Genomic DNA, 13,472 nt, shown 5'->3' on the forward strand with positions numbered 1-13,472 from the left:
CCGCTACAGGAATGAAGGACAAAATGGACAGGAGGACAATATGACCTCCTTCCTCCCTCATGGTAGGGGAGATCCCTCCCTTTCTGGATCTCCTCCAGCAGAAACCCCACGATCATTTCCAAGAATCTGCACACCCTCTCCCTCAGACTGCTTGAAAACTTCCATTTTGTGCCAGCCAGTACACTTCACACCTTCAGTGGATGTCATCAATTTTTAGAGAGCACATTTTAGTTTCCACTCTTTGAGGCTTTCTGCAAATGGGCTCTAACCCTTATGCTTTTGAGACAACAACAACCATTATTTATGTAGAACATTTAATGTAATAAAATATCCCAAGGAGCCTTGTAAAACAAAATATCGCATTGAGCCACAAAAGGAGGTTAGGGCAGATCAAGTAGGTTTTAATGCTTGCCTTAAAGGAGTAAAGAAATATGCAGAGGCAGAGAGAGAGATACTAGAACTCTAGAACCTAGGGCCAAATGAATTGAAGGCACGGTCATGAATGGTGGAGCAAGTAAAATCAGGGATGCTCAAAAGGCCAGAATTAGAGGAGCACAGATATCTCAAGGAGTTGTGGGACTGGAGGGGATTACAGAGATGGGCTGGAGCAAAACTATGGATGGATTGGAAAACAAAGATGAGGGTTTTAAAATCAAGGTGTTGGGGTGGTTAGCACTGCTGCCTCACAGCGCTGAGGAGCCGGGTTCGATCCGGCCCCGGGTCACTGTCGTGGGGAGTTTGCACGTTCTCCCCGTGTCTGCATGGGTCTCATCCCCACAACCCAAGCATGTGCAGGCTAGGTGGATTGGACATGCTAAATTGCCCCTTAATTGGAACAGAAAGAATCGGGTACTTTAAATTTAATAAAATCAAATCAAGGTATTGCTTAAATGGCAGCCAATGTAGGTCAGTGAGCGCTGGGGTTATAGGTGAACAGGATCTAGTCTGAGGTACCTGCTCGTAGGTCTGAATGGCAAGCTAAAGGCAGGATCGGTAAGAAGGTTTATTGACTGGTATTTGTTCCCATCACAAACAGAGTAGAGCAAAAGTGGTCTTCAGCACCCAGCGGTCTGAAGCATTTAACACCACATCTACTGACAATACCCACATTTACGTCATGCACTTGCTCAGTTTCAAGTACTTCATAATATTGAGATGGTGATGTGGTTTAGAAAATACTGCTTAATATACTGGTTGCCTGTGATGAAGAGGTACGAATGACAGTAGTTGATATAGGACAACTAGCTACATGATAGGAACTAACTGAAATCTGCTCCCCAGCAGTTGTCTCAAGATAGAAGCATTCTGGGACCTGCATTCATAAAGATGTTGTGATATATATGTCAGTCACCATATCATTAATATTTAAGGCAGTGAAAGTGATTATGGCTAATTTACAAAGATGAGGGTTGGATTAAGAGAACTCACAGCTGCTCTTCATTGCACCCTCATAGAAACTGTAAAGCCTCAGGAAGCCATGCATTCCAAAAGTAGCATGTATGCAGTGAAAAAATAACAAATTTATTTCCCTTGGCAGTGCCAAGACAGAGCTTGCACAAGTGATTGCTGCAAGAATTTCCAAAAACATTGATCCCACAACAAAACAAGCAAGCAGTCTCCTGACAGCAATGTTAATACATCAAAAGATGTTACGGATTAAAGTTTTGGCCCTGAAATTCATCACCAGCTTCTCCAGGTTTCCTAATATGTTTCCAGCTGGATATCAGCAGAAATTCCAGTGGAATTTCATGGACATTATGGGGGCGATTCTCCGCGGCGCGGACCAAGTGCCCGCGCCATCGTGAACGCCGTCGCGTTTCAGGATGGCGCGAACAGGGCCCGGCCGCGACCTATTCTGGCCCCCACAGGGGGCCAGCACGGCGCTGGAGCGGTTCACGCCACTCCAGCATCCTTACGCGGCGCCAAATGGCCGCCGTGCCAACCCGCGCATGCGCAGATGGGGCAGCCCAATCCTGCGCATGTGCAGTTGGGGCGCGTCATCCTGCACATGCGCGGGGAACGTCTTATGCACGCTGGCCCCTCACCAACATGGCGCCGGTGTTCTGGGGCCCCGCGCAGAAGGAGGTAAGCCCGGGGGGGTGGGGAGGCCGGCCCGCCGATCGGTGGGCCCCGATCACGGGCCAGACCCCTTCGGAGGCCTACCCGGTGAAGGAGCCCCCCTCCTCACCTCCCCCCCCCCCCCCCCACCCCACAAACCGTCCCCCAGCATTCCCGCAGAGTTCCCGTTGGCAGTGACCAGGGGTGGACGGCGGCGGCGGGAACCTGTCGTGTCGTAGTGGGCGCTCGGCCCATTCGGGCCGGAGAATCGCCGCTCGCAGGTTCTCCGAGCGGTCCGGTGTGAATCGTGCGCCGCTGGTTTCCGGGGGGGTGGGAGAATCGCGTGTGGGGGTCGGGGCGGCATGGCGCCCCAGCTATTCTCCCACCCGGCGTTGGGAGTGGGGGGGGGGGGGGGAGAATCGTGCCCTATGTCTGCTTAGCTAAAGAAAGAAAGACCTGTATTTATAGAGCACATTTCCCGATGACCGGATGCCTCAAAGCGCTTTGCAGCCAATGAAGTACTCTTGAAGTCTGCCACTATTGTAATGTAGCAAATAGGGTAGCTAATTTGTGCACAGTAAGCTCCCACAGACAACAAAGTGACAATGGTCAGATAATCTGTGCTTTTGTGATGTTAACAGCTGGATAAATATTGGGCTGGGGTACCAGGGATAATTCCACTTCTCATCTTCGATGTAGTGTCAAGGGATCTTTTGCATTCCATGAGCAGCCAGATGGGGCCTTAGTTAAACATCTCACCAGAAAGATGGCATCTCCAACATTGCAGCACCCCCTCAGTACTGTGTTGGAATGCCAGCCTTGATTTTTTTGTGCAAAAAGGCCTGGAATGCAAATTGAACCCAGAACATTGTTACTCAGAGGCAAGAATACTACCAACTGAGGCACGATTATTGCTCATAATTCTGACCAGGCCATTTCGACACTGTCGTCTATGGAAGCAAAAACTGGGTCACATTGTTGGAAGTGGGAAATGCAGGAAACATTGGGGGCGATTCTCCAAGCATCGCGCCGGGCCAGCGAATCGGAGCAACCGCGCCACGACCCCGCCGCAAGATTCTCCGAGATGCGGCGAATCGGTGCCATTTGCGCCGGTGCGTCTGGTGCGGCTCCGGCCGCGGGCCGCTGATTCTCTGGCCCGGATGGGCCGAGCAGCCGACCTGACACGACAGAGTCTCGCCGGCGCCGGTCACCCCTGGTCGCTGCTGGCGGGAACTCTGCGGGAATGCTCGGGGGGCGGCCTGTGGGAGGAGGAGGGGGGGATCCCTCACCTGGGGGCGGGGGGCTCCGATGGTGTCTGGCCCGCGATCGGGGCCCACCGATCGGCGGGCCGTCCTCTCCCGCCCCCCCGGGCCTACTTTCCGGCGCGGCTGGCCCCTGAACACCGACCCCATGTTGGGTCGGGGCCGGCGCGCGTAGGAGGTTCCCCGCGCATGCGCAGGATGGTGCGGCCCAACTGTACATGCGCAGGATTGAGCTGGCCCAACTGCGCATGCAGCGCCCATTTGGCACCGTGTACGGAGGCTAGAGCAGCGTGAACCACTCCAGCGCCGTGCTTGCCCCCTGTGGATGGCGTTCACAACGGCGCGAACACCTGGCCGCCATATCGGAGAATCAGCACACCTATACACAACAGCACACGTACTTGCACCACATAGATTGCAGTAATGCAAGACTTACAAGGCAATAATGTTCAGTTACTTTATGTGTTACAGCCTGTCATTCGTTTATTGTGCAAATAACAGATCTACTAAATGAAAGCAAGAGAAAATATATATTTTGTTATGTAATATATAAAAAATGAGCAAGATAAGCAACTGGAAATTCTGTGATGGAAAATATATTCAATAAAAAGTGTGTAACTGTGGGCTCACTTGGACTGGGAGAAGGTCCAGGCAAGAGCATCCCTCATGTATCTGTCTCTTTGCCTGATTGCTGGTCTGCTGCTGTTGAACACTTAAGTGTTTGGAATTCGGTGTGAAGTGAAAAAAATTGAGGCAATGGATGACACTGTGGTTGACTCCTGTAATGTTTCTTTGTGAATATCTAGAGGTTACCTGTACCATAAAAGTGCTGGTTGATTATACTTACAACATTTGTCAAGGAAGGTCAAGTCAGTCACAGCTTCCCTGCAGGCTCTGAGCCTCCCCATGCAACTTGTCTTCTGTCATTTTTGGGGAGCTAACTTTGCTGTGCTGCATTTTCTCCCTGGAATAAATTGATCAGCAAATACTATGGCCGGGATTCGCCGCCCCGCTGTGCCATATTTCTGCCCTGACCAGCCGGTGGGATTCTGCGTTACGCCAGCCAGTCAATGGGGTTTCACATTGTGGGGCGGCCCCACGCCGTCGGGAAACCCCCGGACACCGACATAACGGAGAATCATGCTGGCGGAGAATCCCGGCCTATACCTCTGATTCCAAGAAATCCTGGGCTGGATTCTCCAATAATGGGGCTATGTTCCCACGCCAGCGTGAAAACGTGGCGTTTCACTCTGGATTTTCCTTAAGAATGTCCTGAGTGATTCTCCTACCTGCAGGGGGTTAGCAGGGCCCCAGGTGCTGCTCGCAGCTCTGGCTGCGGATACGGGGCCCCGCACTTCCGGTCGGGAGTCCGCGCCTGCGCACGGCGGCCTGCAGCGGCCGCCCCGTGGGACATGGCGGGCTTGGACCGCAAAGCGGCATCAAAAATTTAGGCCCCCCTAGATCGCGTGTGCCCGTGATGACCGATCGCTCCCCTGGCTCCCATGAGGCCCCCTACTAGTGATCGATCCCACCGCCCCCCACCAGGGCGGCCGCGGACTGAGTCCGCAGCCGCCACCCGACGTTCCTGATGGCCGATAGGTGGTTAGAACCATGCCGTCGGGAACTCGGCCAGTTTTGCGCAGAGAATCACGGGGGGTGGCCCTCTGTCATTGGCCCCCTACCCGCGGCGCGTAGTTCGCACGCGAGAGACTCCCGAGCGTTTCTCCGGGGATCGCGGGAGCGGCGTCGGCCCCGATTTCTGGGTAAACGGCCATTCTCCGCCCCTGCGCCGAACGCGATTTTGCCCGGAGGCTCTGAGAATTCAGCTCCCGATCTGTAGTTGCTGCTGCATCATGATAGATTCAACATTCGCTGTTCCACCAATTCAGTGAAGAAAAATACTTGTGCTATTCAGTTGTGGCTTTGTGACATTTAACTCTTGTTCTTCTTCCTCACAACCTATTTCCATGTGGAACAGGAGTAAGCATCCCCAATTTCCTTAATAGATCCAAAAAGGAACAGTTGTACCTGCACAGTCTTTCACAAGTTATTCTTTTTTTTTTAAATAAACATTTTATTGAGGTATTTTCTCATTCTAAACAAGCCCTTATCAAGCATTCCCCTTTTAATTTACTCTCAATGCCACCATTTCAGGCTGTAAAGACAATTTAAACCAATAGTAAGAATAAGAGAAAATTATGCAGTGCTTTCCCTGTAATGTAATCACATTTTACTTGCATTTAAAAAATTCCCCTCAGTGCTTCAAATGTAAAATTTACACTCTTTCTGCTTACATGCTATAGCCTCTTTAAAATATACTGGCAGTTACAGAATAGAAAAATACCAAATAGGTTCTCTTCTGTACCCAACAGTTTTAATGTCTGTGACAGACTTTATGTAATATTTTGTTCATTGTCTCAGACACAAAGCTAATGTAAGCCACCAGCAAAAAGAAATACTGATCTTTCTTTCAAAGCTGAAAGCTTCTGTAATAGGCCTAACCATTCTAATTACAAAGATAATTGCTTTGAGAATACTGCCATAGCATTTACTGAAACTGTCTGCAGCGTACTAGTTTCTGAAATGCTTTCTTAAAGTCTTCATTGAAGATTGTGTAAATAAGGGGGTTGATTAAAGAATTGAGGTAACCTAACCATGTCAGAAAGTCGGTCATCTCTAGAGAGATATAACAGGATTCGCAGAGATTCACAATGAGTTCTTTCAGAAAGAATGGTAACCAGCATATCACAAATGCCCCCAAAATCAAGCCCAAGGTGGTCGCTGCTTTTCTCTCTCTTGTACTTGAGATTTTATATCTCTTCCACATTTTGTCTTGCTGGCAACCACTGGGGTTGAGACTTCTGGCAGTGATGTGGATTTTTTCCCCATCTTCAATCGTTGAAGGGTCTGAAATGGACTTCTCAGATATGCACAATGTTGAAGGCACCCTGGGGCTTTTGACCGTAATGCTGGACATCTTGCCATTTGCTTCCTCGTTGATGTGCCTGCTTGCACTCCTCTTGTGATAAAGTGTTTTAGCTGCTCGATATATTTTATAGTACAGGATGAGAATCAGAGCCAAGGGGATATAAAACGCCCCAAATGTAGAATAGATTGTGTAGACAAGATGCTCATGCTTAATAAGACACTCGTCCTCCTTATTATTTCCTTGGTGTCTCCAAAACAAAGGAGGCATTGATATAAAGATGGATATGACCCACACAATTGTGATCATTATTCCAGCACGTTTAGGTGTCCTTTTCTGTGCGTATTCCACAGCATCAGTTATAGCTCTGTATCTGTCCAGGGCAATTGCGGCCAGGTGAAGAATGGAACACGTGCAACAAGTAATGTCAACACTTAACCAGATGTTACAGACAACTTGACCCATCACCCATGTCTCCTTTACAGTGTAAATAATGTTAAAGGGCATCACGAGAACAGCAACAAGTAAGTCGGTAACAGCAAGGGAACATATCAGATAGTTTGCTGGGTGGTGGAGCTTTCTTGTTACAATAATTGCACTTATCACCAGGGAATTAATAACTGTGGTCATAATAGCCAAGACAGAGAGTGAAAGTGATATCAGCACTTTGGAAGTCTTTCCCTTCACCAGTCCTTCTATTGTAAAATTGGAGTAAGTCTCATTTTCCAAATCCATTTTGTTCACTTGAATGAGAAGTTCTTGTGGAATTCATACAATCTGCAATTGAAGGACAATAGAAGTTAAGATGTGAAATTCCTTTAATTCCACGGAATCAGGGTTGAAAGTAAAAATTGTCAGAAAACTTCAAGCTCCGAAATATTTGCAACGAACATATAAAGCATAATTTTGCAATGCCCCAGTCCCAGAACAAAATCTCAATGTATTGGGAAACAAGGCCCTGGAGAGTTTGGTTATAACCCTGGCCCATTATTCCATCCAGAGAGGTCCTGCACCTTGCAAACTAAATTCTTTAATCGTATCCTCAACATGTTGGCAGATTATTAATGTGTAAAACTTATGATGTTGATATGATTGGTTTCTTTCCCTTTCTGTTAACAGCCACTGTCAATAGAGAAGTATGTAAGCCATGTTCTGATCGTTAAAATAATTTTGAGAAGACTGACATATTGAAAACATAAGAAGATAACAATATAGACAGTAATTCTGAATTTCTTTGATATCAATTGTGATGTTTTTGATAACAATTATGATGATTTTGATATCAATTATGATGTTTAAACAACTATGTTGTGCCCAAAAGTTATACAAAAGTTCAGCAGAAGTGGGATACAGGAATATGAGCTCCGGGGTAAAGTGGAGTCAAGATGGATTGGCCATGAATCTTAATGTACAGTGGAGAAGGCTTGAAGGGCAACATGACCTTCTCCTGGTCATCTTTCTTTTGCTATTCTGCTACATCCACATTTCATGAGGTAAACTCATTGAATTTTTAAAACATTCTAGCTGTGGCATCATGATTGTTGAAACACTGAGATACAAAAACCCCTCTGTAACAATAGCATCATTCTTTAAAGGTATTCAGCAGCTGTCTGGGTACGAGCAAGGCACAGTCTGAAAGGAAGGTGAATGGCCAACAAGTGGTTTTAGTGGCAGTTTGCATCAAATAATTTTGAAAGCATCTCTCGGCCATAATCATACTGTTATATTCACTTAAGGATCTGCTATTCAGACTAACAGGCAGGAGAAGCATAATTCACTAAAGAGGTTAAGAGTCTCACACTTATCAATCTTTTATCATTAAGTTGGATAGCAACATCAGTTGTGCCAGTTGAGGGAGCTGGCATTAGTGCTGAGTCCTAAAGCCCTCATGTGCCTTCTAGGCTTGGCTTTCTAATGCACTCCTGTGATAGCCTCTCGATAATACCACTGTGTCGCTGTGTGAGGACATAGTCTGGTTTACATCATAGATGAGTCGGAACTCCTGGGAATGGGACACCTTCCTCTATGCTTGGCAGCGACTGTTCACTTGATGCCCTTAATGCCAAGTTTGTGCCATTGTGGCATCCTGTACCCTGGGGAATCCAGCCATCCTGTAGAAATCCCTTGCTTGGTTTTGCTGTATCTATGCTGCTAAGGGGTCATGCCCACATGGAGGAATACAGCTGTTCTACAAAAGAGGATGTTCTGCACCTAGATGACACATGACAGCTCATTATTGTGATAATCCATGGTGAGAGGCCATTGCTTGTCTAAGTCAATTTGCGTGCGCTTTGGATAGTACGTGAAATAGAGGGATCCTTGGAAATACTGCAGTAAAATAAAGTAACAGTATCGATGTTCAAAAAATGCATTGGATCTTGCGAGGCTTAGTGAGCCGGGTGAAATTCTGGAACTGTGTTTCCCAGCTTTCATCGGTCCCGCTGCGCTGCAGCGAGCTGCTTTATAGGTGCAGCGTGGCCATTGGATCGTGCCCTATGAATGTCAAGCAGCTGCTAGAGTCCAAGGGAATTAAAAAAAAAAATTCAAGTAAGGTGGGCATGGACAGCATTTATTTACCCTAATTGCCCTTGAGAAGGTGGTGGTGAGCTCCTTCTTGAACCATTATTGTCTGTATGTTATAGGTGCGCCCACAGTGCTCCATCCCAGCCCCTCCTACTCCCCATACACACACACACACACACACACAAAAGAATTAGGAGTGAGTCGGAGATAGGGGTTCATGGCTTAAATATGAAGAACACATCCCAAGCACGGCGAATAGGTGCCTACAACCTGTTCTCAAATGGATGGACATCATGGCATCTGAGTGTCCCATTGCACAGGTATAATTTAAAATACATTGGTGCTGTCTGGGCTTCCCAAGGGTTGGCAAACCCAACAATGAAAGGGAGGTAGGAGGCAAGTTCCTTTGCCAGCATTCCTTGAAGGTCAGGAGGAGCAGTGTACTCACTGGCCTTTCAAGGAAGTCTTTGGGCTGCCCAATGCCAATCATAGTCTTTCTCTCTCTGCAGCCCTGATAACCTCTCTCTTTCTTTCTTCCCCTGCAGCTCTGAGGGCCTCACTTTCTCCCTGCAAACGCAAGGGCCTCTCTCCCTCCGAAGCCCCTTCTTTCTCTCTCTGCAGTTTTACGGGTTTCTCTTTCTTTGCAGCCCTGGTTACCAATCTTCTGCTTCCCAATTTGTAGGGACTGATCTCAGTTGCAGCCTCTTTTTCTCTCAACTGCCAACCAGATTCACAATTTGGTGAGCTGCCAGCCAGGTAGCAGAACAAAAAAATGAGAATGGGAACTTGCTGTTTAATTCAGTAAGAGCTCGCCCTGACCAATTGCTGAGCCTCACCCTTATCTCCTCCCTTTATATATCAGGATATGCAACACAGATGTGCACAGATTCATTCAATTCACTTGAAAAAATGTGGTCAGCTCATTAATATATCTTTCCTGTATTCCATATAGAATGTTAATGATACACGTGATGCATCAAAGAACAGAGAACAATACAGCACAGCAACAGGCCCTTCGGCCCTTCAAGCCTGTACCGGTCATGATACCACCCTTGGCCAAAATCCTGAAGAACAAAGAACAATACAGCACATCGGGGTGGGAATATTGAGGGTGATGACCTTTCAGTTCAGAGTAAAGGTCATCGACCTGAAATATTAAGCTGAATCTTCCAGGTCTTTTGGGGATGGGTTGGGAGATGTGGTAAAATGTTGGAGGAAGACTTTTGGGAGCAGAGCCCAATGTCTTCCTGCCATCCGACCGTCATGCCATATTGCTGGCAGTGAGAAAGTTGGCGGTTCAGATACCTGCCAGGAGGGCAATTAAGCCACTTAACAACCCAATTAAAGACCAGTTCCCACCTCCACTGGCATTTTGCCAGCATTGGGAGAGGCTGCTGCCCCATGTGAAGACTGCTAGGCAAAGCCTGGTGGCTTCCCAGTGAGTGCCAAGTGGCGGCCTTTCTTTGTAGGTGCTTCATGGCCCATGGGGGGGACTCCTGGCAGCACTGCCCACCTCATGGCAATGGTGCTGCCAGTACTCAAATAATTTCCCAGTCTCTGAGGCCTGCCAGCTTGGCGCTGGTGTCCCCAATTCCAACTTACTTGTCTTTGAGTGCCCAGCTAGTGAGGCACCCTCTCCCTCGAGCTGCAGCCTCAGCATTGGCCACACGCTGACTGGGCTGGCAGATAGAGAATGGGTGTCGGATGGGTCATTTTCTAGTTTTGGGTGGGTGTGGAGGAGGGGAAGGAGGAGACATATAGCATTGGCACATCGTATTGTGTAGGCATTGACGAAAACAGGATTACAATGCAGCTGCTTCTTCAGCACCAATTCAAAACAGGCAAAGTGCAGGCAGAGTGCTGTTCAGGCTCTCGAGCCACCTAATTGAAATGAATTTAGCTGTCTGCTTTCAACCCAAAGAGGATGTTTAATTGTTCTCGCACACTATCCACAATAATCTGTAGGGCCTAATCAGTTATTCACTATCAACCTTATTTGCCTGTGAATACTCAAGTTTATACAGTAAATTGTGACAGTGACCCACACATCATTTAAACAAAAAATAAATTGAATGCATGCCCATTTGGCTGCCAACATGTGATTCTACAGCTTTGCATACTGATTCATTGCTCAGCTGTGTGTTAATTGCAACATGCTCAACCTTGAAGAAACAGATTTTGTAAAATCATAACTTAGTGAGTATTCTAAAAGGGGAGGAGATTTAGCTCTGATTTAACCTGGGCCGCAATTTTTCTCTGCCTTACCCAAGAGTGAGGTGGCAGGAAAATGGAGTAGGATGGTGATTTGGGATGTCGTGCCAATTATCAATTACATTGTTTTGTTCTTGTGTTTTCTAAAGTTTTAATTTAAAGAAGGTCATCTACCATGTCTTATCAATTATGTTGTTAAGGTTTGTTAATTTTAAAATATTCATTGACGGGATGTAGGCGTCGCTGGTTAGGCCAGCATTTATTGCCCATCCCTAGTTGCCCTTCAGAAGGTAGTGGTGAGTTGCCTTCTTGAACCGCTGCAGTCCCTGTAATCTACATCGTTAAGGGAAACGGGTGATAGTTGTTTGAACATATAAATAGGGGATGGCTGGGACACGGGGAATGGATGATGAGTGTTGACCCTGGCCAAAGACAACACACTCTCTCAGCAGGAAAAACCTCGTTGACCCTGGCCAAAGACACACTCTCTCAGCAAGAAAAGGTTCAGTGTTTAGTTTAGACTGGCTTTAACCCAGTTTAAAAAATTTGGTAGTAGAGAATGGTTGGCCTAAAAGTGAGAATTATAAACTAAGATACATTTTCCGATGGAAGTTATTTTGGAGAAGAATGACTGAAAGCAAGTGTAAAGTATCAAGATTTTCCAGCATTGCTCAGTGAAATTGAACCTTATAACCAATGGATGAATAGATATATGGACATTGGTTATGTATGACCATAGCAAAGAAAAAGCAAGGTATGGCTTTGGTACCATTCCTCTAACAGAAATAGGATCAGGTGCAAAATATTTTTGGAGCTCATCATTTGTACTCTGAGAAACGTTTGGACAATTTCACAAAATGTACATGAAAGATGTTGAATGCATACGAGGTGTGGTCAGATTTTGATACATTGGAAAGATGTACAGCCATTCCATGGAAGAATATATCATGGAATCTAACAGGCTATATAACAGATTGCAGAAATTCTATTTGGAGATTCCTAATTCCGTGCCGCTTCTCAGGTGGTTGGATTGCGCTAAAGTATCGAACATGGGTAGGCTCCTGATTTTGATAGGACTTAGATTCTTGGCACGAGATACGCTTCTGGATCAGATATCAGAAGCTTTAAAAAAATTGGGAGAAACATTCATTTCCAGCCATTTTCATGGCACCAAAGAAAACATTGAGCCAGAAAACAAATGGTGGAGGATTCAATGTTGGCAGCATTTCAAGACCATTTGGAAAGGAAAACTACAAAAAAAAAATGAATGAGAATAGAGACTCTTTTGGCAGCTCTAACAGACCACAGGAATTTGGTAACTAAGCCAGGAGAATGAACCCCAGGATTGACCAAAGGATGGAATCAAGTATTTCTCATGTGACTCGAAATATCACGATGCAGTGAATTGTCCAAAATGGCATCAGAGGGTTTTTGAAATCACACATAACAAGGATTGGGAGGGGTAGATGACAAAGTAGACATAGAGCGAATGCTTCTTCTTGTCGGGTAATCTAGAATGAGTAGTCATAGTTTTAGGAGAAGAGCTCTGGTGCTCCTCAGTTTATGCCAAAGTCTGTCTCCTGTCTTTCTACTGACAGAGCACTCACACCCATCTTCTGAACAGGGTCTGCATTGGGAGCGTTTGATCCTGGACCACTGTGCCTGGGGACAGGGATGGGGCAGGGGGAGCGGAGGGCACCAGGGGGTGGGGATGCAGGGTGGCCGGCTGTGAAGATTAACGTGACAGAGTCTTCACATGCATCAGGTGGAACATGTTTCAATAGTGAACATTTGACATTTCTATTCCCCCTAGCGACAGATCTGACTCCCTGCCCCCACCCCCCCCCCAATGCTCACTCAGTGATCCTCTCCCTTCTTGATCTTTCGTAGTCTACTGCTGATTCTAGATTACCCGACAAGGGGAAGCATCCGCTCTACGTCTACTTTGTCAATACCGTTTATCATCTTGTATACCTCAATTAGATCTCCTCTCATTCTTCTAAACCCGAGAGAGTATCGGCCTAAACTACTTTCTTCATAAGACAAACTCCTTGGGCTGGATTCTCTGTCCGTGGGATTCTCCGTTTCGCTTGCAGTGCACTCACGCCCACGGATTTCCCAACGGCGTGAGGCTGCCCACAATGGGAAACCCCATTGGCCGGCTGCTGGGAATGCCATGGCTGTGTCCTATCGGTTGCCTCAGCTTTGGGAGAACCTTGTCCAGAGGCTTAGCGGCTGACTGGGACACAACTGAGGCCTCGGATCCAGCAGACCTCCGCATGCTGCCTCCCTTGGATATTGTTGCCTCCACCTGATGTGCATCAGCAACTGTGTGATGCTCACCAGATTGTGCCCCAGAAGCCTGTTCACTCATGTCACCCACCGAGATATGTGTCTCTGCATTGGTGGAAGGTGGAGGTGAAAGTTGTGACACATCGATGGTGATCTCCTTGGAGCTCAGTGGCGGGGGGGGGGGGGGCAACCTGGATGGC

General features: G+C 47.1%; 1 protein-coding gene across 3 annotated transcripts in view; it reads right to left on the minus strand.

The window, feature by feature from the left end:
* Positions 1-3,481: 3,481 nt before the first annotated feature.
* Positions 3,482-13,472, minus strand: part of htr1fa (5-hydroxytryptamine (serotonin) receptor 1Fa) — a 212,947-nt gene continuing 202,956 nt past the window's right edge. For all 3 annotated transcript variants that reach the window (XM_072513460.1, XM_072513461.1, XM_072513462.1), the window contains exon 3: positions 3,482-7,023. In XM_072513460.1, the coding sequence (XP_072369561.1) occupies positions 5,869-6,981 (1,113 nt within the window). In that variant the 5' untranslated portion in view covers positions 6,982-7,023 and the 3' untranslated portion in view covers positions 3,482-5,868. The remainder of the gene's footprint in view (positions 7,024-13,472) is intronic.

This window comes from Scyliorhinus torazame, chromosome 8 (genome assembly GCF_047496885.1).
Source record: "Scyliorhinus torazame isolate Kashiwa2021f chromosome 8, sScyTor2.1, whole genome shotgun sequence".
NCBI classification, from domain to species: Eukaryota; Metazoa; Chordata; class Chondrichthyes; order Carcharhiniformes; family Scyliorhinidae; genus Scyliorhinus; species Scyliorhinus torazame.